General features: G+C 42.2%; 2 protein-coding genes across 2 annotated transcripts; one reads left to right on the top strand and one right to left on the bottom strand.

Annotated features, from left to right (window-relative positions):
• Nucleotides 1–370: 370 nt before the first annotated feature.
• Nucleotides 371–7,602, bottom strand: ACOT13 (acyl-CoA thioesterase 13). The gene is given in 4 exon segments (XM_005281402.5): nt 371–3,572; nt 3,575–3,597; nt 4,094–4,278; nt 7,460–7,602. Coding segments are annotated over 4 exon segments (423 nt in total). The 5' UTR covers nt 7,544–7,602; the 3' UTR covers nt 371–3,441.
• Nucleotides 7,603–7,792: 190 nt separating this feature from the next.
• On the top strand, nt 7,793–20,920 carry TDP2 (tyrosyl-DNA phosphodiesterase 2). Its single transcript, XM_005281404.5, has 7 exons — nt 7,793–8,198; nt 8,278–8,363; nt 9,394–9,561; nt 11,290–11,381; nt 11,855–11,973; nt 18,882–19,052; nt 20,245–20,920. The coding sequence occupies exons 1-7, from the start codon at nt 7,935–7,937 to the stop codon at nt 20,524–20,526; spliced, it is 1,182 nt and encodes a 393-aa protein (XP_005281461.2). The 5' UTR covers nt 7,793–7,934; the 3' UTR covers nt 20,527–20,920.
• The last annotated feature ends 4,751 nt before the right edge of the window (nt 20,921–25,671 follow it).

The following is a 25,671-nucleotide window of genomic DNA, read 5'->3' as shown; positions in this document are numbered from 1 at the left end:
ATTTTCCTGCCTTTACTCCTTCATAGTTAAGGACAATGTCAAGGTTGATTGGCCTAAATTTAACCAACTTTTTCTGTCTAGAAACCCTGTAGAATTCTATATGCAGATATTACAAAAATAACATTGTAGGACTCAGAGTGGTAGCCGTGTTAGTCTGTATCAGCAAAAACAAGGAGGAGTACTTGTGGCACCTTAGACTAACACATTTATTTGGGCATAAGCTTTCGAAAGTGCCACAAGTACTCCTCGTTGTTTTCATTGTAGGACTGTTTGAATCAAATATGGGTATGTTTATTTTAATTATGAATATAATCAGAAAGGCAGGAGTTCCTGAACTGGAGGAAAGTAAAGAAAAACTGGTAAGCAAACATAGTTTTCAGACTTTTTAATGGTCATTATCAGTTAGTTGACACATTGACAGAACACGAGAAATGAATAGAAATCTGCATTTTTACAGTTTCCAACCAGCTCTAATGCTGGAAAAAAATCTTAAGTGTAGCATGCAACTTAGCAGGTTAGTCTTGCGTTCCTAGCCATAACTTTAGCTAGACACTTGAAAGGTCCAAAAGTATAACTCTCAATCTTTTGGTGTGTTTGCTGTTATAAACCCAAGTAGAGAATAAGCTTTTATAGTGATATTCAAAATGAATTTGAACCATTCAGCTCTGGCATTTTTCCACATGCTGGTTTGTCATTTTTACTGACATCTGATCTGGAATTTCTCTTTCATAGTTACTTGTTACTGCTATTATACTGAGGTATATATGACTAACCTGCACTCAGTTTCTGGTCTCTTTACTCAAAATGACTAGTCCCTTATTTTGAGTAATCCCTGCCATTTCAATAGGGGAAACCTATTCAGAATAGGGATATCAGAATCCAACTCTGAGTGCAATCTAAATAAGTGCAAATTCTATTTTACTGAACAGGTTACATGTATAAAGTCAAACTGTCTAAAATATGATGACAGTCTCATGGTATGAATGAATAGCTGATACACAGCATCTACCTCCTAGAAAAAAATTCTCAACTTTGTCATTAATTCCTATAAACATTTTAAATATCCACAGATGTTATAAGGAAGAATGTAGATAAGTGAATAAAAATGATCAGACCAAGTGAAATTATTGGGGGCTAATTAGGGCAAAGGAAATGATGAAAACAAGAGGCTTCATGAGTACAGCCACAGAGCTTAGGTAGCAGTAATCACAAGATAAGTCAGAAAAGCATAAAGATAACAGTAATGCAGATAAGTTCTACATACGTCATTACACCTGCTTCTTACTCTAGAGCAGTGGTCTCCAAAGTGGGGCTCAATTCATGTACCATAACTTTTGAAAGTAATGAGATTCTTAAAAACACTTAATGACTATCTCAGCAAGGTAGTACAGTGTAGCAATGCCTATTCCTCAAGGTTTCATCACATGACAATCTTTAATTCCTAGAGACTCCAGGACAATCCTGGAGAGTTGGCAACCCTGGTCACGTAAGGGTCTGATTTTGGTCTACAGACCAAGATAGGTTCTCTAGTCAAGTATCTCATATCTCTCTTTCCCCGCCCCCCATTTATCAAACTGCATAAACTGTGAGGGATGTAAACATTCAAAGATGCTTTAAAATGAGTTATAACAGCTTCATCCAAAACAAGTGGCCTGCTTAACAACATTTATATCCCCATTTTCTTAATTATTCAACAGGGACTAAATGCAACATAAATGACTGCATTAGAATTACAGCAAAGGTAAATGCTAATGGCCTGATCCTGCAGTCATTATACTCCCATTGAAGTCTAAATTCTGTTTCCAAAGCTATGCAGATGCCTTCTGAATACAGACCGGCTCATTCTCTATTCCATCACCAACATAAGCAGCAATGAAGAAAATGGAAGTTTTGACTGATATGACTAGAGGATAGTGGCTAACCTGTTTACTGCAATAGTTCACATCATTGATGAATTTCTAACTCTAGTCATAGAATTGATTAATTTTGTCAACTTTTGCAAATAAAATATTCAGTTAATCATTTCCCCCATTATTCACTCATCTCCAACAGTAACAGTGTTTGATTCCATGTGGGAAGGGCCTATGTTTTTATTAGATGGCATGGTAGAGACAGAGCTTGATTTGTTTCAGTGCACAGATAGGCAATAGCCTACTTAAGACAAAGGTATATAATTGCAGAATGGCAGATTTTCTTTGTCAGTTAAAACAAAGTGGGTGCAATACTATTAATTAAAATAAATTTATTTTCACTAAATGGTTAGTGTATGATCGTTCTGTAAACCGAATAGATACTGATGACTGGAAAAGTTTTTTTTTTTTTTTTTAATGAATTAAATGGCAAAAATAGGAAAGATTTTTTCCATTTTACTGTATATAAAAAGCAAGAACTGGATGGGTCAATTTGTCTTGGCAAGAATGTCAGACTTTTTAAATACAGAGCCATGCCATATTTACATACATTAATTTAAAAAAAGAGGTGGTATGGTCATTTTGGAAAAAGTTGACCCCCTTGCATTTTATATTAAAGAATAAAAATGTCAGTGATAACTCTCTATACTATTACTTGACCTCATACACTTTAAGGTTTTGGCTGCCCCTAAAGTTATTCTGGAAGTGTTCTTTGCTTCAGAATGGTTGTGAAATTTTCAACACCTCACAACCCTCCTGATTGCATTTTGTGATGCACAATCCCACCCCTAGAGGTCATGAGCTACTGAGGATGAGAAACACTGCTCTAGCACAGTATAACTATACAACTTTCCACATAGAAAAGAGTTTCTTCATCTGGGCTGAATGAGCTTACTTAATGTAGGAGTATGAGAGCTTTTATTAAATGTGTACTTCTTGAATAGTTATTGAATTTTTTAATCAGTTAGGCATTTGCCAAATATAAAGACTTACCTATGTTCTCAATATATTACATTTCCCATTTGCAAAATAGTCTTATTCCAGATTAGTAATTTAAAACAGCAATACTGCATTTGTAACACCTGTTACTTTAATATCACTTTATAGCATAGGACAAAAAAATGCAGTTGGTTAGTTGCTTTGGTTTTTGAAAGGTTATGAACTGACAGCCCTGGAGACTGGAAACATGTTTGCATGAGAGAGGTACAGAATGGGGAGCAGAAAGCTTCCCCACACAGTCCCACCAGTGAGCCTGAACATTGACCTTATCTTCAGGCTCAAAAAAAGTACATTGTTCTCCATGTCTCTTCAGTCCTTGGTCTCTCTACCAAGACTGCAACAAGCTCAGAAGTGGTGCCAATTACAGTGTGAACAATTGTCCACTAGGAATGGGACTGAGACCAACTCATTTTACATAGATCATTTAACTGCTTTCAGATCGTGGTAACTTGATACAGCTTAAATTAGAAAAAATAATTCAATGCTAGCTTCTGAAGCACAAACTTTCCTTTTTAGATATCATTTTCTTATATTAATGTCCTAGGTATTTTGTATGTCTGCCTTGTGCTACGAACTTTCCTGTTGCCTTGTTTGTTACATCCACGCTGGCAAAGGCAAGCCTTCTTCCTTGTTTCAAAATCTGAGCAGTGATCAATATCTCTTCCCAATCTTAGCAGCAGACATGTATCTTGAATAAAAAACAGAACAATCGTTTTATACAACATGCTACAACTCAGGGAACAGTCATCTGTTTAAAATAATTTTTTGAAGGAGCTACCAGAGTCAGTTTGCAGTTAACCCGTTGCACCTTTTCACAAGCCTGAATCTTGCAGCTTCTCCTCGGGCAGAGTTCACACTAATGTTCCCACTGAAATTCCACACATGAGAAGACTTTAGAATTTGGACTTTGTTACCTAAAGATAACTAAGGCATTAAACCAAACGTAATAAAAGAGGGAGCTTAAAGAACATTAGACTGCCTCAAATTAGTGTCTCGACCACTTGATGATATTCCCAAACAGGATCTATACTGAGCTTATTAGAAGTTGTTCTTTCAGACTGCAGTTTGTCACTAAAGTGGTAGCTAGACCATGGAAGAGAAACTTAGCAGAATCCAGGCCTTGTTAGTAGAACACATCAAACATTAAGATTTAACATTTGACAGTAAGCATGTTCAATACATACGTAATGTTCATATCCACACTGACCCCAGGCATTCCTCTTTCTGTGTACAACAATGCTGCTGTTGACACTACGTCTACCAGTGTGGCAGTCAAACCTCCATGCAACGTGCCACCTCTGTTTGTGTGCTCTTCCTCTATTTTCATTTCACAAACAACCTTTCCAGGAGTTGCAGAAAGAACGGTCATCTGAACAAACAGAAATGAGGAACAAAATTCTATTAATTCAAAATCTCAATAAGGGGAAACATACGGACAATTACAAGTCTAGTGATTGCTCTCAAAGTAAACAGATCAACTTGAAAGTAAATCTTGGTTCAGTTTTTAGACTAATGAGGGGAGGAGAAAAATAAAGAACTAAAACATTATGGTTTAAGTGTCAAGTCAGATGTTTCTATAAATCTCCAGTTGCAAATTGTTTCCCTAGGGAAATATATACCTCCTATAAAAAAAAATATGCACACTGTATGCAGTGTTGGGGTGCCATGTCGGTTCCAGGATATTGAAGAGACAAGATGGGTGAGTAATGGCTTTTACTGGACCAACTTCACCTAAAGAAGAGCTCTGTGTAGACTCAAAAGCTTGTCTCTCTCGCCAACAAAAGTTGATTCAATAAAAGATATTACCTCACCCATCTTGTGTCTCAAATATGCACTCCGTCAGTTTATTGTAATCATCTTGAGCTTTCAGGAGTTGTTTGAGACAAACTCTACTGAACTCTTATTAAAAATGGAAAGTTGACTTGTCTGACTTTATACCTGACATAAAGCTAATGGAAAGTTACTACTAAGTGTTTGCTTTGATTTTTCCCCACATGACATTGATGGCTAGCACAGTTGCTCAGCCTCTTGTTGACAGAATGAGAATCAGCAACACATGAGTAATCCTTAAAGTGAAGCAACGTCAGTTAATATTTAAATAATGGAACTAAATCAGTATTTTGAAAGGAATACTTTGAAATGTTAGCCCAACATATTCAAGGCTTCACCACAGGAAAATTTGCTATTATAATTACACTAGTATAACTCACTGTGTTGAACTCTTATTCTGAGAATAAAAATGCCCACATGGGAAGATATTGAGTAACTATAGCAGAATAATTATGTGGGTAAATTTCCCCATGCAGACAAGCGCCAGGAGGAGAGTTAATTGATTCTAATGCCTAGGAGTTGTTAATCTACAGCATTTAAAATACATTCCCCTAATTCCAGTTGGAACAACTGAAAGTTTTGCATATTTCAAAAGTGAGAACAATAGACATAAGGTGCCCACAAAACTGGAAAAAGTAGTTTCTGTAACTATATTCATCCCTGCAAAATTATTTTTTAAATAGATCATTCAAAGTGGCTTTAGGATGAAATGTCATAGAGATGGAAATATTAAGTTATTTCAGTAAGAGATTCTTACTATACATTTGGAAGTAGTAATATTTTACTAAAGATGGCATATGTATGTCTATTTTTGAGGAATATATTCATAACATTATCAGTTCACTATTGATTGGTATCACCGAAACAGTATTTAAAAAAACCCTAAAATGGAGTCCAAAGATACGTCTGTATTAGAAACATTACAGTGGTGTAGGTGCACCACAGTAGAGAAGACATTTAACTACAGCCATTGAAGGAGTTCTTTTGTTGCCGTAGTAAATCCACCTCTCCGAGAGAAAAATTCTTCCATCAATCTAGCACGGTCTACACTGGGGATTAAGCCGGTTTAACGATGTCTCTCAGGGTGTGAATTTTTTACACCTCTGATCAGCATAGCTAGGTCAACCTAAATTTTAGATGTAGACCAGGCCTCAGCTACTGCTATAAAGCCCCTTTTTACAAAACAGAGAGGTATTATAGCTATTGTGAAATAACATTTTAAACAACCTCTCCTGTGTTATCACCTAGTCTGAGGAGAAGAATACTGGTAATACTGTAATATTAAAAATCCTAACCTGAACAATCCAAACCATCTGTCGCTCCTGACCTTTACAAAAGCCTCAGGGGACAACATATTTTGGAAAGTCAGGGTTCTAGAAAAACAATTTTACTTTCAGTACAAATGTCAGATGGAGGCCTAAATACAAATACTGGATATCACGGCATCAGACATCGGGTGTTCAGAAAGTCAGGATTCTGTCTAAACATTTCATTGCATCCCACCCCTTTTTCTGTATACTGGCTAATCAGGACTAGATCCTACAAATCCTTATTCGCAAGAGTAGGCCTAAATCATGCAACTGGTCCCACTGAATTCTCATCTGAGGAAGCAGTACTCATGTGAGAGCTTGGAGGATCATACTCTTTGGCCTTGATTTTGCAATTGCATCTCCTAGAATGGACAGCCCTCTTCCACAACCCTATGGATTTAAATTGAGAAGATCCCACTGGGATTTTAGTTTGTAAGCCTCTCAAGACAGTGACTGTGTGCTGCATATATATAGGCTTAGAACAGTGGTTTTCAACTTTTTTTCATGCGTGGACCTCTAAAAAATTTCAAATGGAGGTACAGACCCCTTTAGAAATTTTAGACATAGTCTGCAGACCACAGGTTTTAAAACACTGTTCTATATTAACACCAACCTTTCGCTGACTCCTTAGACATAGGATATGTCTTCACTACCCGCCGAATCGGCGGGTAGTAATTGATCTATCGGGGATTGATTTATCGTGTCTCGTCTAGATGCAATAAATCCATCCCCGAACGCGCTCCCCGTCCACTCCGGAACTCCACCAGGGCGACAGACGGAAGCGGAGTCGACGGGGGAGCCGCGGCCATTGACCCCGTGCAGTGAGGACGGGAGGTAAGTCGATCTAAGATACGTCGACTTCAGCTTCGCTATTCTTGTAGCTGAAGTTGCGTATCTTAGATTGATCCCCCCCTCCCCCCAGTGTAGACCAGCCCATAGTCTATAGACCCACAAGGGTCTATAGACTACAGGTTCAAACCCACTAACTTGGATGGATTGGATTTTTACTGATAAAATATTTTCATCCATAATAATCAAAATTTACAGATAAATAAAGCAAGAAAAATGCTGTTAGAGAATTTAGAGTATGATTTCAGATTGTTTACTTTCCATACTTTGACATGTTTTATTGACATGAGCTTTAACTTTTTGAATCTTAACAGCTACATTAAATAATCATTGTTTAACCGCCCCCGTAATTTCCCACAACTGTGAAAATTTAAATGTAGAAAGATGCTTTAAAATAAACATTAATACTATCCATCAAAATTATCCAAAAAAAAAAAAAAAATCAAAGACTGCCAAACCTACATATCTATATCCTAAATTGCTGATACACTTTGGAGGATGCACTCCTCATATAACAAATGCTATGCAACTGCCAAGCATCAATCCTACCTACAACTATACCTTACTCAACACCCGATCAAAGTTGGATGAGCTCAGCAGGCTTTTCATCATCTCCCGGAAGGAGTGGATCGTGAGGGAGCTCATGGTTTAAAGGCTGGTTACGACGTCCTTTTTCCGTAGAGTGACCGCCGTGGGACACCTGCTCCTACCAGCTGGGAAGAGTCCCCTGGAACTGGGAGCACCTAGTGAGTTCCGTGGGGCAGGGAGCAGCTGCAGCAACAAGAGGCGGGTGACCTCCAAAACACGCAGCGATTCACCACGTTCCACAGGCCGAACGTTCGCGGCTCTTGTTCCCACCTTCACGGAAGTCACGCGCTCGCGGGACCCCCGTGGGGCGGGGCTTGAGCTCGCTGCCCCCCTCACCCTCCAACGCCGAGCTCGGAACGTGCGTCTGTTAGCAGGGCCGCTGGGATTGGGTGCGTGCTGCGCAGGCGTGTTGCCTGGAGGCGGCCGGTGGCGGGCAGCACACGGGGCTATGGAGGGGGGGAGCGCAGCGGAGGGGCTGCTGGAGCAGCGGCCCGAGGAGGAGAGGAGTCTGCAGCCGGAGCCGCCCTCGCGGCCCCAGGCGGAGGCGGAGGCGGAGGCGCTGCCCGGGCCGCAGGAGGAGGAAGAGGCGGAGGGGGAGACGCTGCCCCTGGCGAAGCGTAGGAAGCTCCTGTGCGCCGAGTTCGCCTCCATCACCAGCAGCGACCTGGCCCTGGCTCGCTGCTGCCTGGCGGACAACGACTGGCACATGCAGGTGGGGCGCGGGACGGGCCCGGGGCGGGCTGGGGGCTGCCGCTGCGCCGGGCCCTGACTCCCGCTCCTTTGCTTTCCAGAGGGCGCTGAACTCCTACTTCGAGCCGCCCGTGGACCAGCGAGACGAGGGCGGGAGGACCCCGGCCCGCTCCCCGCTGGAGACCTGGTGAGCGAGGCCGCGGGGGCGGGGGCTCGGGCTCGGGCTCAAGCTCGCAGGGAAGGCGGCACTGGCAGCCGCGCCCCGGCCCAGCACCCACCTCATCTCCCTCGGGCCCCCCCCCCCCTTGGCCAGCGCCTTGCAGCTGCAGGGGAGGCTCCGCGGCCAGGCTCTGCGTCGTTAGCGTTGCTGATGCTGCTCGTCCCCCGCCGTGAAGCCCCTTCCCAAAGGCGAGGCGCGTCTCAAAATCCACCCCCGTGTGAGGCTCGCAGGCTCTGATTGCCCACCCCGTGCATGGTGTGTGTCTGTCTATCAGTGAGCTGCCTGCCCCCAAGTCCGGTTTGTTTCATATATTCCTGCACAACAGCATATGTACGGAGTCCCCTAGAATCATAGAATATCAGGATTGGAAGAGAACTCAGGGCATCTAGTCCAATCTCCTGCTCAAAGCAGGACCAACACCAATTAAATCATCCCAGCCAGGACTTTGTCAAGCCGGACTTTAAAAACCTCTAAGGAAGGAGATTCCACCACCTCCCTAGGTAACCCATTCTAGTGCTTCACCATCCTCCTAGTGAAATAGTTGTGTTAAGATGGTTTCCACCAGCTTAACTTAAATCACAATCAAGCCCTTTAAAAAACCGAAAACATTAATTACAACTACATACTAAACACATCTCAGTGGTTTGAGCATTGGCCTGCTAAACCCAGGGTTGTGAGTTCAATCCTTGAGGGGGCCATTTAGGGAACTGGGGTAAAAATCTGTCTGGGGATTGGTCTTGCTTTGAGCAGGGGGTTGGACTAGATGACCTCCTGAGGTCCCTTCCAACCCTGATATTCTATGATTGACGCATATGTTCTCAGTCAGTGTATTTAATTTAGGTGTTTTTAAATTAGAGATTAATTCATGTTAATTTTTGCAGTATGTTCAAATAATTTTTAGTTGGGGAGGTCTAAAAATGTCTTGCTTTAGAAGATGGAAGTTACTGCAGGGGAATGCTCTGTTTACTGAAAGCAACTTTTTAAATATTCTTCCTAGCATTGACTTGACTGCTGATGTTACTACTAGTAGTGCTGGAGTCAACAATGCAGACTGCAGGCAACAAGAAGACGACAGCAGGTTCTCTTTACTTACCTGGAATATTGATGGTCTGGATCTAAGAAATCAACAAGACCGAGCTAGAGGAGTCTGCTCTTATTTAGCATTGTAAGTATTGTTATCTCCTTTATAAGTCAGTTTAATATTTGGACTCTGAAGTGTCGTATCTTATTTGAAGTATCTATAGAATGTATACCCCCAAAGTATCCAAGCACCAAATACAGATATACTATAATACAGAAATTTGATAATGTGTGTAATCCTAAACTAGTTTGACTAGAAGCTGTAATTTGGTTGGCCAAAAGAGGTTCAGAACCTCATTTCCCAAAATATGCAGGCTTTGATACTAAAAGCCTTTTTGTCAGCTAGTCACTGTAACATATAACTTTTTTTAAATAAGAATAATTGATACTAAATGTCGAGCTATAGTAATGAGTCAGGAGGTTGTGGGATTGAAATAATAGATTATAACGTCAGGAAATGCAAATGCTGTGCTTCCAGTGACAGTATTAACTTGACCATGTTGCACAACTTGCATTATTTTATGGTGTGTAGTCTAAGACAAAGCATAAAAAGGTCACTCTCAAAAAGAAAAACAGGAATACAAAATCCTGATTACATATAAAGTGGCTGAGTTGACATTACTGTTCTCTTGTTTCCATATTACTTGTAATTTGGACTGTGCAATCTGAACATGAAACATGGGGGTTGCATTTATTTTCCATATTCTTTTAAAAATGTTAGCAGCTAAATAGTCCCATTGCATTGGAGAAAATTTTTCTTTGCTGAGGTGAGTGGGATTGGGAACAGGGAGTTCCCACCTTAAAAATGCTGCTGTTCAACAGTCTTCAGTTGATCTATTGTGATGGCTTTGCAGTGGATAACTTTAGAACCATTTGTGTAAAATGAAAACCTAAAATTTGCAGGATAGGTAGAATGCAGTAAAAATAGTGAAGACACACTAAAACTGCAGAGTTGATGACTATTTTTAGTTAAATCTGTGCTTACCCGTAAAATGGATGGATTACACTCACATAGGTGTAATCCTTACCTATATTGGTTTAGCTTAATATTGTAATTTAGCAGTGCAAACTAAACCAATTTAAAACAAATTAACCCTTTAGATACTTTTTAATTGGTTTATCAGGTCAGTTTTAAATGGATAACTAAACTGGTGCAATTTTTCGTGGATAGACAAGACCCTGTTTTCCCTTCATGCAAATTATCCCAGTACCAAACCCTTTACCTGCTTGGAGCATGTTTACATAAAAATAATAGTGACAGGCTGCTGCCTGTGTCCTGTCTACATGAATGCTCCCAGTGTTGCTAGTAACAAGAGAGCCACCGATAGTAGTGCAACAGAAGGAGATTTTAAAAAAAGGTCTAGTGTAGACAAGTCTAAGGAGAGCAATTGCCCTTTACCTGGGAGATTGGGTGTTGATATCACAAAGGTGATGGGTGTTAATTGGACTCTCCTAGAAATCTTAGGTCTTCTAAATATGCTCTGAAGCTATATTTTCAGTCCCTAACTGAAATTCCCCCATGTGCATAAAATTAGACAGATGCTGTGAGATCAGATCTACGTGAGGAAATGAGGCCCCCTTATTAGTAACTTGTTGGTAAAATACAGATTTAAATCTTTTTTCCCTCCAAATATAGTGGCATGTTTACATGCCAACAAATGTGACAGAGCTTCTTTGGAAACCATTGTAGCCACTTTGCATGTTTAAAAAAACCAACCCTACACCCAGAACCTTACTCTTTACATTTGTCATTACAATGCAAAAAACTGTCTGCTTTAAAAGTTGTATTGTAAACTTGTCTTGCTGATTTCAGATACAGTCCAGATGTGGTGTTTTTACAGGAGGTTGTTCCACCATACTTGGGTTACATACAGAAGAGAGCAGTCAGTTACACAATCATTCCAGGTAAAAAAAAAAAAAAAGGAAGGCCTAAAAAATTGAGAAATCTGCTTCAAATGGATAGAAGAAGCAAAAAATGTTATTGTTTTCTACTCACTAGCTTGTTAATACTCCTCTGACCATTGGTAGAAGCGAAAAGGAAAAAAAGGAGGGGAAAGAATCAGTGAAATGGATTTCCTTGGCTTCTAAATTCTGGAATCTAGTTTGATGCAAATTATAAATGAATATATTAACTGTCACTTTCTTCTGGCTTTTTTTCTTTTAGAAAGGCAGATTTTAAGTTTAAGGACAGAGTCAAAATTAATTCATTTTTTCCGATCCTTTACTGTTAAGGAAAATAGCTACATGTATGGATTAGGATAAGAAATGTGCACCCTGAAAAGATCTCTTGAAAATATATAATTCTTCTGTATGAAGGGATGGATGAATACAGTGTATGCAGCACTGAACTTTTCTTTCATTTCCTTATTCCTCTTTAGGTAATATAGGTGGTTATTTCACTGCCATAATGCTGAAAAAATCAAGAGTGAAGTTTTTAAAGCAAGAAATAATACCTTTCCCAACAACTTCCATGATGAGAAATCTATTAGTTGTGCATGTAAGTGGGTCACTATATGTTACAAAGCAGTTGAATGTCTAATTTAAGGGGACAAATCTTTGTTAGTCTGGAGTTAAGGTTGTAAATATGGGTACTAAATTTGAAGGGAAAAAGCATCAACAGGACATTATAATTTAAGAGAAAAGATAACGTGAAAAGTAGGACATTTAGATTTTAAGTCTCCAATAAAAACACTAAAAAGATGCATCAAACAATTTTAACTGTACTCTTACACAAACCCACGCTCTTAACAAATCATGCTACCCCCAACAAATGTGTATTATAGAGGTCACATTACTCCATTTTCCTGTACCATTCTCAACCCACCATGTGTCATGTATTCAGAGATTATCCCTCACTTCACGCTCCCTCAACAAGAGAGACCCTCAGTGTTGTACCTCTTAGGTTTCATATACATACCAAAGATCTATGAAATTCCACTGCACCTTCTCATTGAATTTTCCCCACATCGGACACTGGTTGTTGTTTAACCATTTAAATGGTTAAACTCCGATCCTGTGGTAAGTCTATTCTGCTGCGGTCTTCTTAACCCTCAAATACTCTTGTCCTTAGTCTGAGGGTATGACTACACTACAAAATTAGGTCGAATTTATAGAAATCGGTTTTATACAGTCGATTGTGTGTGTCCCCACATAAAATGCTCTAAGTGCATTAAGTCGGCGGACCGCGTCCACAGTACCGAGGCTAGCGTCGACTTCCGGAGCGTTGCACTGTGGGTAGCTATCCCACAGTTCCCGCAGTCTCCGCATTCTGGGTTGAGATCCCAATGCCTGATGATGCAAAAAGAGTGTTTCGGGGGGTTCTGGGTACATGTCGTCAGGCCCCTCCCCCTCCGTCAGAGCAACGGCAGACAATCGATTCCCGCCTTTTTACCTGGGTTACCTGTGCAGACAACATACCACGGCAAGCATGGAGCCCGCTCAGCTCAGCTCACAGTCACCATATGTCATCTGGGTGCCGGCAGACTTGGTACTACATTGCTACGCAGCAGCAGCTAATTGCCTTTTGGCAGTAGACGGTGCAGTATGACTGGTAGCCGTCATCGGCTATCTGGGTGCTGGCAGACGTGGGGCTTCATTGCTATACAGCAGTAGCTCCTTGCCTTTTGGCAGTAGATGGTGTATTACAACTGGTATCCATCCTCTTCGTATTCCTCAGTGAGTTTGTTCAGAGGCACCTGGGCAGACATGTTTTGTCTGCTGGAGACTCAGTCCTGCCGGCTGTCCTATTGAACCGTCTTGACGATGATGGCTAGCAGTCGTAGTACAGCATCTTCTGCCAATCAGTCATGTGCACCATCTGCTGCCAGCTTAAGACGTAAAAAATAGATGGACCAGATTTGTTCTGTATTCATTTGCTTCCCCCTCCTTCTGTGAAATCAACAGCCTGCTAAACCCAGGGTTTTGAGTTCAATTTTTGCGGGGGCCATTCTGTGTGACAGTTGTTTGTGTTTCTCCCTGATGCACAGCCACCCTTGTTGATTTTAATTCCCTATACCTGTAAGCCATGTCGTCACTCACCCCTCCCTCCGTCAGGCAATAGTTTCGCGCCTTTTTTCAGTCCAGACGCCATAGCACTGGGATCATGGAGCCCGTTCAGATCACCGCAGCAATTATGAGCACCATGAACACCACGCGCATTGTCTGGAGTATATGCAGAGCCAGAACATGCCAAAACAAAACCAGGCGAGGAGGCGATTGCAGCGTGGGGACGAGAGTGATGAGGAAATTGACGTGGACATAAACCTCTCACAAGGCACAGGCCCCAGCAGTGTGCAAATCATGGTGTTACTGAGGCAGGTTCATGCCATGGAACGCCGATTCTGGGCCTGGGAAACAAGCACAGACTGGTGGGACCGCATCATGTTGCAGGTGTGGGACGATTCCCAGTGGCTGCAAAACTTTCGCATGCGTAAGGGCACTTTTTTGGAACTTTGTGACTTGCTTTCCCCTGCCCTGAAGCGCCAGAATACCAGGATGAGAGCAGCCTTCACAGTTGAGAAGCGAGTGGCGATAGCTCTGTGGAAGCTTGCAACGCCAGACAGCTACCGGTCAGTCAGGAATCAATTTGGAGTGGGCAAATCTACTGTGGGGGCTGCTGTGATCCAAGTAGCCAACGCAATCAAAGACCTGCTGATATCCAGGGTAGTGACTCTGGGAAACGTGCAGGTCATAGTGGATGGCTTTGCTGCAATGGGATTCCCAAACTGTGGTGGGGCGATAGATAGAACCCATATCCCTGTCTTGTCACCGGAGCACCAAGCCACCGAGTACATAAACCGCAAGGGGTACTTTTCAATGCTGCTGCAAGCCCTGGTGGATCACAAGGGACGTTTCACTAACATCAATATGGGATGGCCGGGAAAGGTACATGATGCTCGCGTCTTCAGGAACTCCGGTCTGTTTCAAAAGCTGGAGGAAGGGACTTTCTTCCCGGACCAGAAAATAACCGTTGGGGATGTTGAAATGCCTATCATTATCCTTGGGGACCCAGCCTACCCCTTAATGCCATGGCTCATGAAGCCGTACACAGGCAGCCTGGACAGGAGTCAGGACCTGTTAAACTATAGGCTGAGCAAGTGCCGAATGGTGGTGGAATGTGCATTTGGACGTTTAAAAGCGCGCTGGTGCAGTTTACTGACTCGGATAGACCTCAGCGAAGCCAATATTCCAATTGTTATTGCTGCTTGCTGTGCGCGCCACAATATCTGTGAGAGTAAGGGGGAGACATTTATGGCAGGGTGGGAGGTTGAGGCAAATCGCCTGGCCGCTGATTACGCGTAGCCAGACACCAGGGCGGTTAGAAGAGTACAGCAGGGTGCGGTGCGCATCAGAGAAGCTTTGAAAACCAGTTTTGTGACTAGCCAGGCTATGGTGTGAAACATCTGTTTGTTTCTCCTTGATGAACCCTCCGCACCCTCCCTCCCTCCCTCCCCCCGGTTCACTGTACTTCACTGTAAACTAATCACCCTCCCCTCCCCCCTTCGAGCACCGCTTGCAGAGGCAATAAAGTCATTGTTACTTCACATTCATGCATTCTTTATTAATTCATCACACAACTAGGGGGATAACTGCCAAGGTAGCCCGGGAGGGGTGAGGGAGGAGGGAAGGAAAAGGACACACTGCAGTTTAAAACTTTAACACTTATTGAAGGCCAGCCTTCTGATGCTCGGGCAATCATCTGGGGTGGAGTGACTGGGTGGCCAGAGGCACCCCCACCGCGTTCTTGGGCGTCTGGGTGAGGAGGCTATGGAACTTGGGGAGGAGGGCTGTTGGTTACACAGGGGCTGTAGTGGCGGTCTCTGCTCCTGCTGCCTTTCCTGCAGCTCAGCCATACGCTGGAGCATATCCATTTGATGCTCCAGCAGCCGGAGCATCGACTCTTGCCTTCTGTCAGCAAGCTGATGCCACCTATCCTCTTCAGCCCGCCACTTGCTCTCTTCAGCCTGCGATTCAGCCCGCCACCTCTCCTCTCGTTCATATTGTGCTTTTTTGCACTCTGACATTGACTGTCTCCACGCATTCTGCTGTGCTCTGTCAGCGTGGGAGGACATCTGGAGCTCCGAGAACATATCATCCCTAGTCCGCCGTTTTCTCCTTCTAATCTTCACTAGCCTCTGTGAAGGAGAAACATTTGCAGCTGGTGGAGGAGAAGGGAGAGGTGGTTAAAAAAGACACATTTTAGAGAACAATGGATACACTCTTTCACGTTAAATTTTGCTGTTCACATTACACAGCATGTGCTTTCGTTACAAGGTCGCATTTTTCCTCTTATAGTGAGGTTTGGTGTGAGAGATCACTCACGCAGTGCCAGGCAACAGATTTTGGCTTGCAGGCAGCCATGGTAAGCCACAGTCTTTTGGCTTTTTTAACCTTCTTAACATGTGGGAATGGTTTCAAACAGTAGCGCCCTCATTTCCCATACCAAGCACCCGTTGGTTTGGCCATTTAAAATGGGTTTGCAATGTAAAAGGAGGGGCTGCGGTTTCCGGGTTAACATGCAGCACAAACCCAACTACCCTCCCCGCACATCCAATTCTCTGGGATGATCACTTCACCCCTCTCCCCTACCGCGTGGCTAACAGCGGGGAACATTTCTGTTCAGCCGAGCAGGAACGGGCACCTCTGAATGTCCCCTTAATAAAATCACCCCATTTCAACCAGGTGACAGTGAATGATATCACTGTCCTGAGGATAACAAAGAGAGATAAGGAATGGATGTTGTCTGCATGCCAGCAAACACCGGGACCATACGCTGCCATGCTTTGTTATGCAATGATTCCAGACTACGTGCTACTGGCCTGGCGTGGTAAAGTGTCCTATCATGGCGGACGGGATAAGGCAGACCTCCCCAGAAACCTTTTGCAAAGGCTTTGGGAGTACATGAAGGAGAGCTTTCTGGATATGTCCCTGGAGGATTTCCGCTCCATCCCCCTACACGTTAACAGACTTTTCCAGTAGCTGTACTGGCTGCGAGGGCAAATTAATCATTAAACACGCTTGCTTTTAAACCATGTGTAATATTTACAAAGGTACACTCGCCAGAGGTCCCTTGTGTGCCCTCAGGGTCTGGGAGCACGCCTTGGGTGAGTTCGGGGGTTATTGGTTCCAGGTCCAGGGTGATAAACATATCCTGGCTGTTGGGGAAACCGGTTTCTCCGCTTCCTTGCTGTGAGCTATCTTCATTGTCTTCATCATCATCTTCCTCGTACCCTGAACCCGCTTCCCTGTTGCGTGATTCTCCATTGATGGAGTCAAAGCACATGGTTGGGGTAGTGGTGGCTGCACCCCCTAGCATGGCATGCAGCTCCGCGTAGAAGCAGCATGTTTGCGGCTCTGCCCCGGACCTTCCGTTTGCCTCTCTGGCTTTGTGGTAGGCTTGCCTTAGCTCCTTAATTTCCACGCAGCACTGCTGTGCGTCCCTGTTATGGCCTCTGTCCTTCATGGCCTTTGAGACTTTTTCTAATATTTTGCCATTTCGTTTACTGCTACGGAGTTCAGCTAGCACTGATTCGTCCCTCCATATGGTGAGCAGATCCCGTACCTCCCGTTCTGTCCATGCTGGAGCTCTTTTGTGATCCTGGGACTCCATCATGGTTACCTGTGCTGATGAGCTCTGCGTGGTCACCTGTGCTCTCCACGCTGGGCAAACAGGAAATGAAATTCAAAAGTTCGCGGGGCTTTTCCTGTCTGCCTGGTCAGTGCATCTGAGTTGAGAGTGCTGTCCAGAGTGGTCACAATGAAGCACTGTGGGATAGCTCCAGGAGGCCAATAATGTCGAATTCCGTCCACACTACCCCAAATCCGACCCGCAAAGGCCGATTTTAGCGCTAATCCCCTCGTCGGAGGTGGAGTAAAGAAACGGTTTAAAGGGCCCTTTTTTTTTTTTTTTTGGACTTAAAAGGGCTTCGTCGTGTGGACGTGTCCAGACTTAATTTGATTTAACGCTGCTAAATTCGACCTAAACTCGTAGTGTAGACCAGGCCTGAGTAAGTTGAGAATAGGTATGGATTAAGTTGTCCTCAACTGCTGGTAGACCTGTAAGGTATACAAGGTCTGGTATGTCCCCAGCTGCAATATGCACTGGTGTTGTAGCTGTGTCAGTCCCAGGATATTAGACAGACAAGGTGGCTGTGGTAATATCTGTTATTAGACCAATTTCTGTTGGTGACAAAGACAAGCTCTTCTTCAGGTCTGGCAAATATACTCAAAGGGTATGTCTGTACTGCAATTAAAAACCCGTGGCTATCCAGTGTCAGCTGACTCAGACTTGCAGGGCTTAGGCTGCGCGACTGTTTAGTTGCGGTGTAATTTGGGCTTAGATTGGAGCCAGGGCTCTACAACTCTGCAAGCCTGAATGTCTACATCTCAACTGAACAGCCCCTTAGCCTGAGCTCAAGTCAGCTGGCACGGGTCAGCCATAGCTTTTAATTGCAGTATAGACATACTCGGGTATCCTAGCTAAGTACAAGGTGGAACAGATTGTTTAGCATTAGTAGTTAACACATATTTCAAGGGACCATTCATGGTGAAGTGGCCTGTTAATACCCCTTCTGACGAAAGGGTTTAGCTGTCATACTTGCCAGACCTGAGCTTTTTACATAGAGGGAGCATAAGATGACAAGAAAAGAAGGGCAAAGTTAGATTATTTGGGATACCTTAGCTCTGCATTTATATACTTTAAGAAAACCAAAACCACCCAGATAGTGTAAACTAGAACCTAAACTTTTGACTTTCCTGATAGGCAGGTGTGTGTTGGTTTTTTAAAAATACATCTTAATTTTTTCCCTTTCAGTTACTGATGCATATTTACAACCTTTCTGTCTTTCAAATAGTTGTATATACACCTCAGACTTTTCAGAAAAATATTCTACCTTGGTATAAGATAATACATGTTAAATTTTGGGCAGACTTGTTTCACTTGGGTTGGAGTAGAGGTCAGCATTGGCTTTTTAACCAAAAGCCATCTTCAGTATTAAGCGTGGAGTGGTTAGCATGGCTCTGGAATAAAAAGTTGAAAATTCTGCCTCAGAGAGGAACTCTAAAAACAGTTGCCCTTGTCTTGCTCAGCAAAATATTCTGAAAGATTTTAGGGTGAGGAGTATTTCTTGCCATATATAAGCTGTGAACTGAACCAGATTTGAATTCTTAGTTAAAAATCAATGTTTAAGCCTGCTGCTAGTGGCACATTCACTGTCAAAAACCTCACTTATGACAGCAGAATTATAGAGGCCCAATATCAAGTTGTAAATCACTTCTATCCTGTATAACAGCAGTTTTAACAAGCAGAAGAATGTTCCTGTTTAATATTTGAACAGTATGTTTTTTCTTTGGCCTTCAACTTTGTTCCATGACATATGATTTAATGTTTCTCTCTTTGTCTAACAGGTGAATATATCTGGTAACGAACTCTGCCTTATGACTTCCCATCTAGAGAGCACAAAAGGTCATGCCAAGGAACGCCTAAACCAACTGAGGCAGGTGTTAAAGACAATGCAGGAGGCATCAGAGTCAACTACCGTTATATTTGGAGGGGATACAAACCTAAGAGACCATGAGGTGAATAGCAGTAAACCACTTAGAATTATTTTGAGGACAAACCACTATGGTGAACTCTACTGGGGGGTTTTGTTTCCTTTCTTTTTATAGGGTACAGTGACTTTCCCATAAATCAGTCATACATGACAGAGATGTTGAGCTTTCTACCCTCATACATGCACGGGTGTGCCTCCTAGGGTATTTCTACACAGCAAAGAAAAACCCACGGCTGGCCCGTGTCGGCTGACAGGACTCAGCCTGCGGGGCTGTTTCATTGCTGTGTAGACTTCTGGGCTCAGGCTGGAACCCAAGCTCTGGGACCTTCCCACCTCATAGGCTGCTATTGCTTGGGCTCCAGCTGGAGCCCAGACATCTACACAGTAATGAAACAGGACTGAGTAGTTTGGCCTGGCCAGTCAGGAGTGTCTAGTTGCTGTGTAGATATACATGTAGTGTCCCCATCCATTAAGTGAAAGTGGGACAAGTGAGGTTGCTGCCAAGTAGAAGTTTATGCTTGATTGTGCATGTTTACTTTGGAGCAATGTTACAGCTGAAGTGACGTCAAAATTAAGAGATGATGGTTTTTCCTCCCCAATTGGCTTCATGTTGCTCCTCTAAAGAAATACACGCAGTCTTTTGTGCAAGCTGTAACTTTTAGAAATATCCTAATTCTGGGTGCCACATTTTTAGTTGTCCAACTTTGGAAACCTAGCGCTCAATTTTCAGAGATGCTGAGCGCTGACACTTCAAGTTGAAATTAGCAAGAGCTGTTGGTGCTCAGTACTTCTGGAAAGTCAGATCCTGTGTGTTTAAATTTGAGCACCCAAAAAATGGAGGGACTGAAAATAAGGTCGCTTTTGAAAAATTGGTTACCGGAATAACAACTGAGGGTGTTAGTATTACTAAAGGCCCAGTCTTGCATGATCAGGTTTAATCACTTAAAAATGCAATGGTTTCTTACACACACTTTGGTTTGGAAAGTGCAACATGAACAGTAAGTGTTTTAAGTGGTTTATATTTTTATATTTCTGAAATTCTTGAGGGGCTATTCTATTCTAAATTGTGGTTTAGTAGTTGTGATTTCCTGTTGTGGACGGTGCTGTGCAGAAAAACGATATGCTGTAATATCTAAATTCTAGGTTCAGCAAATGATTGTCATGCATATTACATTAGAGGCATTAGTGGGTATAATGTTCCATTTTTCTCTCTTTAGGTTACTCAAGTAGGTGGCTTACCTAACAATATTTTGGACATATGGGAATTTTTGGGCAAACCAGGGCACTGCCGTTATACATGGGACACAAACTGCAATTCTAACCTGGATGCAAGTTACAAATGTAAGTTCCGATTTGATCGCATATTCTTCAGAACTGCAGCAGAAGGGGGACAAATTATTCCAAGGAGTTTGGACTTAATTGGACTAGAAAAATTAGACTGCGGTAGATTTCCCAGCGATCACTGGGGTCTTCTGTGTGATTTTGATGTGATACTATAAAGAAAACAAAGCTTTTAAAGTCTGTGTATTATTGCAAAAGCTCTTAATTTTTTTAACCTTTGGATTTCACAAAAATTAAATTCTAAGCTTACATAAGATTTATTTTACAATCCTAAGGAGTTTTACCCACTCATTTAACATCTGCTGGGATGACTGTATAGTAAAAAGCCAAAACCTTTTTATTTTCTTTGTATGCATTCTAGCAGACTTTTTTTAAAAATATATTTTAGTGTGGCAATAAAGTACAGAAATACAAAATAAAATCCATTTTTAAATGGATGAGACAAAAACAATCTCAAATATAATCCATCAAAGAATTAAAGCATTGTCATTCACGCTCTTTTTCTTGTATCACTTTTTGTTGTAATAGTCTCAATAAATAGATTGTAAATTTTTTTAGTGTAAATGTCTTGTTTCTTTCGTGGCTAATGCCATAATCACTGTCTTATTTCTCATAAGGCACCTAGTATCATCTCGCGTAACTCAGGACATTTCAGTGTAATTCAGAGTTCAGTCTTAAAGGATAACATAGGCATTTTCAGAAGGATGAATAGATTTAAACAAAACAAAAAAAAATAGTTCAATAAACAACTGAAATATTTCACAGAATGGCTTTAAAAACTGGAGATATTGTATGATAAACTTCTTCAGTCATCCATCTTACAATAGACATATGGAAGTTATGCTCTTGGGCTTTTAAATAGCTCACTTCATCAATCTAGATATGAGGGAGAGGCATGTTTTAAAACACGAGAACAAATGTTGGTAACTTTTGAAAATTATCTGTTGTAAGATTTCTTAAATCTCTGGAGTCAATTTACCTTTCTGAGCATTCCTCCTTCATCTAGTGCACTTCTGCTGCCACATTTTCATCAACAGAATGTTCTCTTCTATGTAAAGCTGGAACAGTCAGAAAGTGTAATTGAATTTTATTTCATGCTCTCCAAAAGAAAGAGCAAACAGAAGAGGTTTGTTGTTTGTTTTGTTTTTAGGGTGTGCATAATTAACCGCTTGAAAGACATTTTATGGAAGTACAAAGTATCAAGCTGTGTGATAACTAAGGGCTAAAGTTCAGAATTCTGAGTGAAGGTGGAGAACACTGTGGCACTATGGATATAGCCTTTTATTAAATCAGTTTAGCTGAACTTGTGGGTAATGTACATCATTCCAAAGATGAGGGAAACTTCAGAGATGGCAAATGCATGCAACACCTCAGAAAAGGGGATGTAAGGGAATCTAAATTAGTGTTGCGTACCGTGAGGGGTAAGAAGCAAGGGCCAGATTTTCAAAGGTATTTAGTGCCTATAGGTGTAGACAGGGAGTTAGGCACCTAACAGGATTTTCAAAAGCACCTACGTGCTTATCTGCATCTTTAGGCAATCAAATACTTGAAAAATCTGGCTGTATGTCTTGTGTAAGCACATACATAGATCCCACTAAAATCAGTAGGATTAGTCATGTGCTTAGACGAAACACAGGTGTAAGTGTTTGCAGGATTTGGGCCTTAGTCTCTGCCCTGGGTTTAACACTGAATGTTCAGGACACAGATTCTGTTTCTGTGGGACTCATCCATGAACTTTGAGGGTATGTCTACGCTGCAGTTAGACACCCACGACTGGCCAGTGTCAGCTGACTCAGATTCGTGGGGCTTGGGCTAAGGGGCTGTTTAAACATGTTGATGTTCAGCCTTGGCCTGGAGCCTGGGCTCTAAGACTCTGTGAGGTACCTCAATTAAATAGCCCCTTACCCTGAGCCCCAAGAGCCTGCAACAGCGGGCATGGCTAATTGTAATGTAGACATACCCTGAAAGGAGCAAGGCCTAATATCCTCAGTATTTGCATCTTCCATTGACTCCAGAGGAGCGGTAGGTGCCCATCACCTTAAAAAAATCACTCTTAATACCTAAAGAACGTGAGTGATGTAGCTATACTGCCCTAATTTCTTAGTGCAGACCAGGCCTAACATGCTTGAAACCATGTTAGCTGACCATGTTGTAGCTTAAGGGGAGCCTAGGGTGAGAAACAGTCATGGTGAAGATGACCATATTAAGGAATCATATACACTACAGTTAAGGCTATGATTTTGCCACAGAGGTCATGGAATCCATGACTTTCAAAGACCTCAGTGACTTCAGGGTCCCCCTCCCTGCCCGTGGAGGCTGGGAACTGTGGGGTCCCCCTGCTGCCTGAGCTGCCGCAGGTGGCGGGGAGGGACCTTGCTGTTTTGGGCCCCCTTGGGGAGTGGGGGGACCATTGAGCTCTAAGCCCCCACGGGCGGTGGGGGGCCCCCGGAGCTTTGAGTCGGGGCCTCTACAGCTGCCCAGCTGCTACAGGCGATGTGAGGACCCCGTATCTCCCCATTTTGTCATGGATATTTTTAGTAAAAGTCACAGACAGGTCACAGGCTTCTGTGAATTTTTCTTTCTTGCCTGTGACCTGTCTGTGACTTTTACTAAAAACATCTGTGACAAAATCTTAGCCTTAAAACTTTGCAGGTCAGGATAATAGCAGTGATAATTCTGCTAGTTTGTAGTAAGTCTCTCTGGTTCACCCATTCGATAGGGGGTCATCAGTCCATTGTTCAAAGCTCTCCTTTGTTAGAAATCATATCCAGAGATATGGAGCAGGATTGAAGACAAAGAGGGGGAAAAAAAAAAAAAGTGATGTCACAGTCTCCTTCCCATGCACTTTGCCTAAATGTATAAATGTTACTGGCAAAAGATGGAGCCTTAGATCACATGTCCTTACATGCTTTGCCGAATCTCTGGGTGAGCTGATTGTCCTTAATGGACCATCAAGCTGGCTGGCTAGCATTGATGCAAATCTGTCTTGGGGCAGATCTGTCTTGGGGCATGTTTGAGATACAAACAGCCTATATTTGTAACTTCAGATACAACGATGATACATGGATTTAAACAGGATAATAACACTTAACAGTCTATAAAAACTTTCCATCGATACATTACATGACATACTTTGTACAAGATTTATTGCAATTTTGTAACAGCGATGACTGTATTAGGGTAATTAGTTATCTTCCTCTTTATACAGCATCACCCCAATTATTTTGTTTGAGGTAAAAAAAAAAACAATTTATAATTATCTATCTGCCTTAATGAAGGATAGTATGATTTTATGGAAGGAAGGAATGTACTATGTCATTCTAACCTACTTGGAAGCAGAGCAGCAAGCAATCAAAACAAGGCAAGCTTGAAAAAGACAAAATAGAACACCTGAAATACTGCCATTGGCTTTCAAAAGTTTCCACAATCTCTGGAAAGTCAAAATAAGACTATATCAAATAACATAAAAATTACTCCCCCAACATCCTCCCCATAAAGCTCATAGGTACCTCTCCTGGCTGAACCCAACAGCTTATATACATAATGCAGAAATTTTACCATCATTTTTGAAATATGGTGTTCTTAAAAGTAATTAAATAGAAATTGAACAATCTAACAACAATAAAACACTTCTACGTAGGCGCTATCAGATCTCTCAAACTGAGATACCTGATAACCCCCAAACTCCCTTCTCCATTATAAGAACCATAACCCATTAGAAAAAAAAAATCACATTTTCCCTAAATCAAAGCAACACAGCTCAGCACGGCCAGTATACCACTTAGTTGTGATGAGAGGTGCACGTTAGAACCAAGCTTCCAGAGTAACTCCGAATGTTTTGGAGACTGAACTGTACTGATGTCATATACTGATTAAATTAAGTAATTCATTGTGGAGGACTAAGTAACCTGACCAACTTCACATAGAATTTTACATTTTGAAGCTCTAGCAGTCCTCAGATACTATTACTGCATACAGATTCTCTTATTTCATCATGGTTATGAAAGGCAGGACCTTGCTCAGCCAGGAAATGTTAACTCGACTTCTACCACCTTAATCAAAACTGCTTTCTGTCATGTTCTTCCCTTGCACAGCATTTCTGGAGCTACAAATTTTGACTGGGCAATAATTGCTGTCATTGGACCTCTGCAATCAGGACTATTTTCTCTGACACCTTTGAGTCTGAATGTGACCAGCTGCAACTTGTTCCTGTAATGGGGTGGGGTGGGGAGAGAAACACTTTGTTGAAAAATTAAACACATTGAACCAGATTCTCCTCTTTGGAGAAAGAGAACACATAGCAGCAGGAAGCTTGGGAAATTGCATCTTTGTTTCAGTAGGAGGGTGGGATTTGCCCCCTTGAAGGATGAGCAGAGGGTTTCTCCCTCTAACCCTGTGAATGTCTCGGGAGCACTAAGCACACCTGCCTAGGCCATCCAGAAGGTCGTTGAGCATATAAGTGAAAATCTACTAATGCAACAAGGCAGGATTTGTGCAAATATGTCTGCCACATTTATTAGAGGGTGCACCAAGCTGTTTCAGGTGGTAAAGTCAGGTTTACGTATCTATGTAAAGCAACCAGAGCAGTATTTCTCAATCAATGTGTAGCAACACCTCTCTCCCCCCACAAGGCACTCAGGGTCAAGAGGCACTGAAAAGGTTGATTATTCTTACTTTTACAGTAAATGTAAGGGAGTAATGATAATTTTTTACTTAGAATAAGGGGCTGTCAAGCTGAAGAGTCTGAAAAACACTGACCTAGACAACCAATACAGAGAATCACAGAACTAGAAAGCAAAACCAGCAGCACAACATATTTTGTATAGCTTGTAATTTTATTTCTATGAATGCTAATTGGTTAATCCCCTTAGACCCCACTCAGATGTTTTTAACAATATTCAATATTGCAGTTTGGAGACCTGTATTCCTAACTGTCTCACAAAGCAGGCACCAGCCTTAGTTGGTCCTCTGGAAAAGTATATATGAAGCCCCAGGAAATGGCATCTTCCCAGGACCAGCTTACAGTTGGGAAAACAGAAAGGGAGGAGGTAGAAGGGAAGAAAAAAGGCAGAAAACAATTTCCTGTACACTGAAAGATGAAAATGTGTTTGCCTTTTAGGGCACTCTTTTTAACTGGTATACAGTACTTACATAACAGTGAGCAGTTATAGGTGCCTTAGAGAAACTAAGTAGGCAAAATAGAGCTTGGGAGGTAGAAGAGAGGGTTTGACAGGTAGGTGGGTTGGAGCAGAGTTATACAATATATTTATAATTAAATACTTGAATTTCAAATCTCTTTGCAC

Source organism: Chrysemys picta, chromosome 2 (genome assembly GCF_011386835.1).
Source record: "Chrysemys picta bellii isolate R12L10 chromosome 2, ASM1138683v2, whole genome shotgun sequence".
Taxonomy (NCBI): Eukaryota; Metazoa; Chordata; order Testudines; family Emydidae; genus Chrysemys; species Chrysemys picta.
The sequence above is the reverse complement of the archived record's forward strand: the minus strand, read 5'-3'. Positions and strand labels throughout refer to the sequence as shown.

Coding starts and splice junctions, on each gene's coding strand:
- TDP2 (XM_005281404.5), top strand. CDS start 7,935: ATGGAGGGGGGGAGCGCAGCGGAGGGGCTGCTGGAGCAGCGGCCCGAG. Junction 8,364..9,393: donor CGCTCCCCGCTGGAGACCTG/GTGAGCGAGGCC, acceptor TATTCTTCCTAG/CATTGACTTGACTGCTGATG. Junction 11,974..18,881: donor GAAATCTATTAGTTGTGCAT/GTAAGTGGGTCA, acceptor TTTGTCTAACAG/GTGAATATATCTGGTAACGA.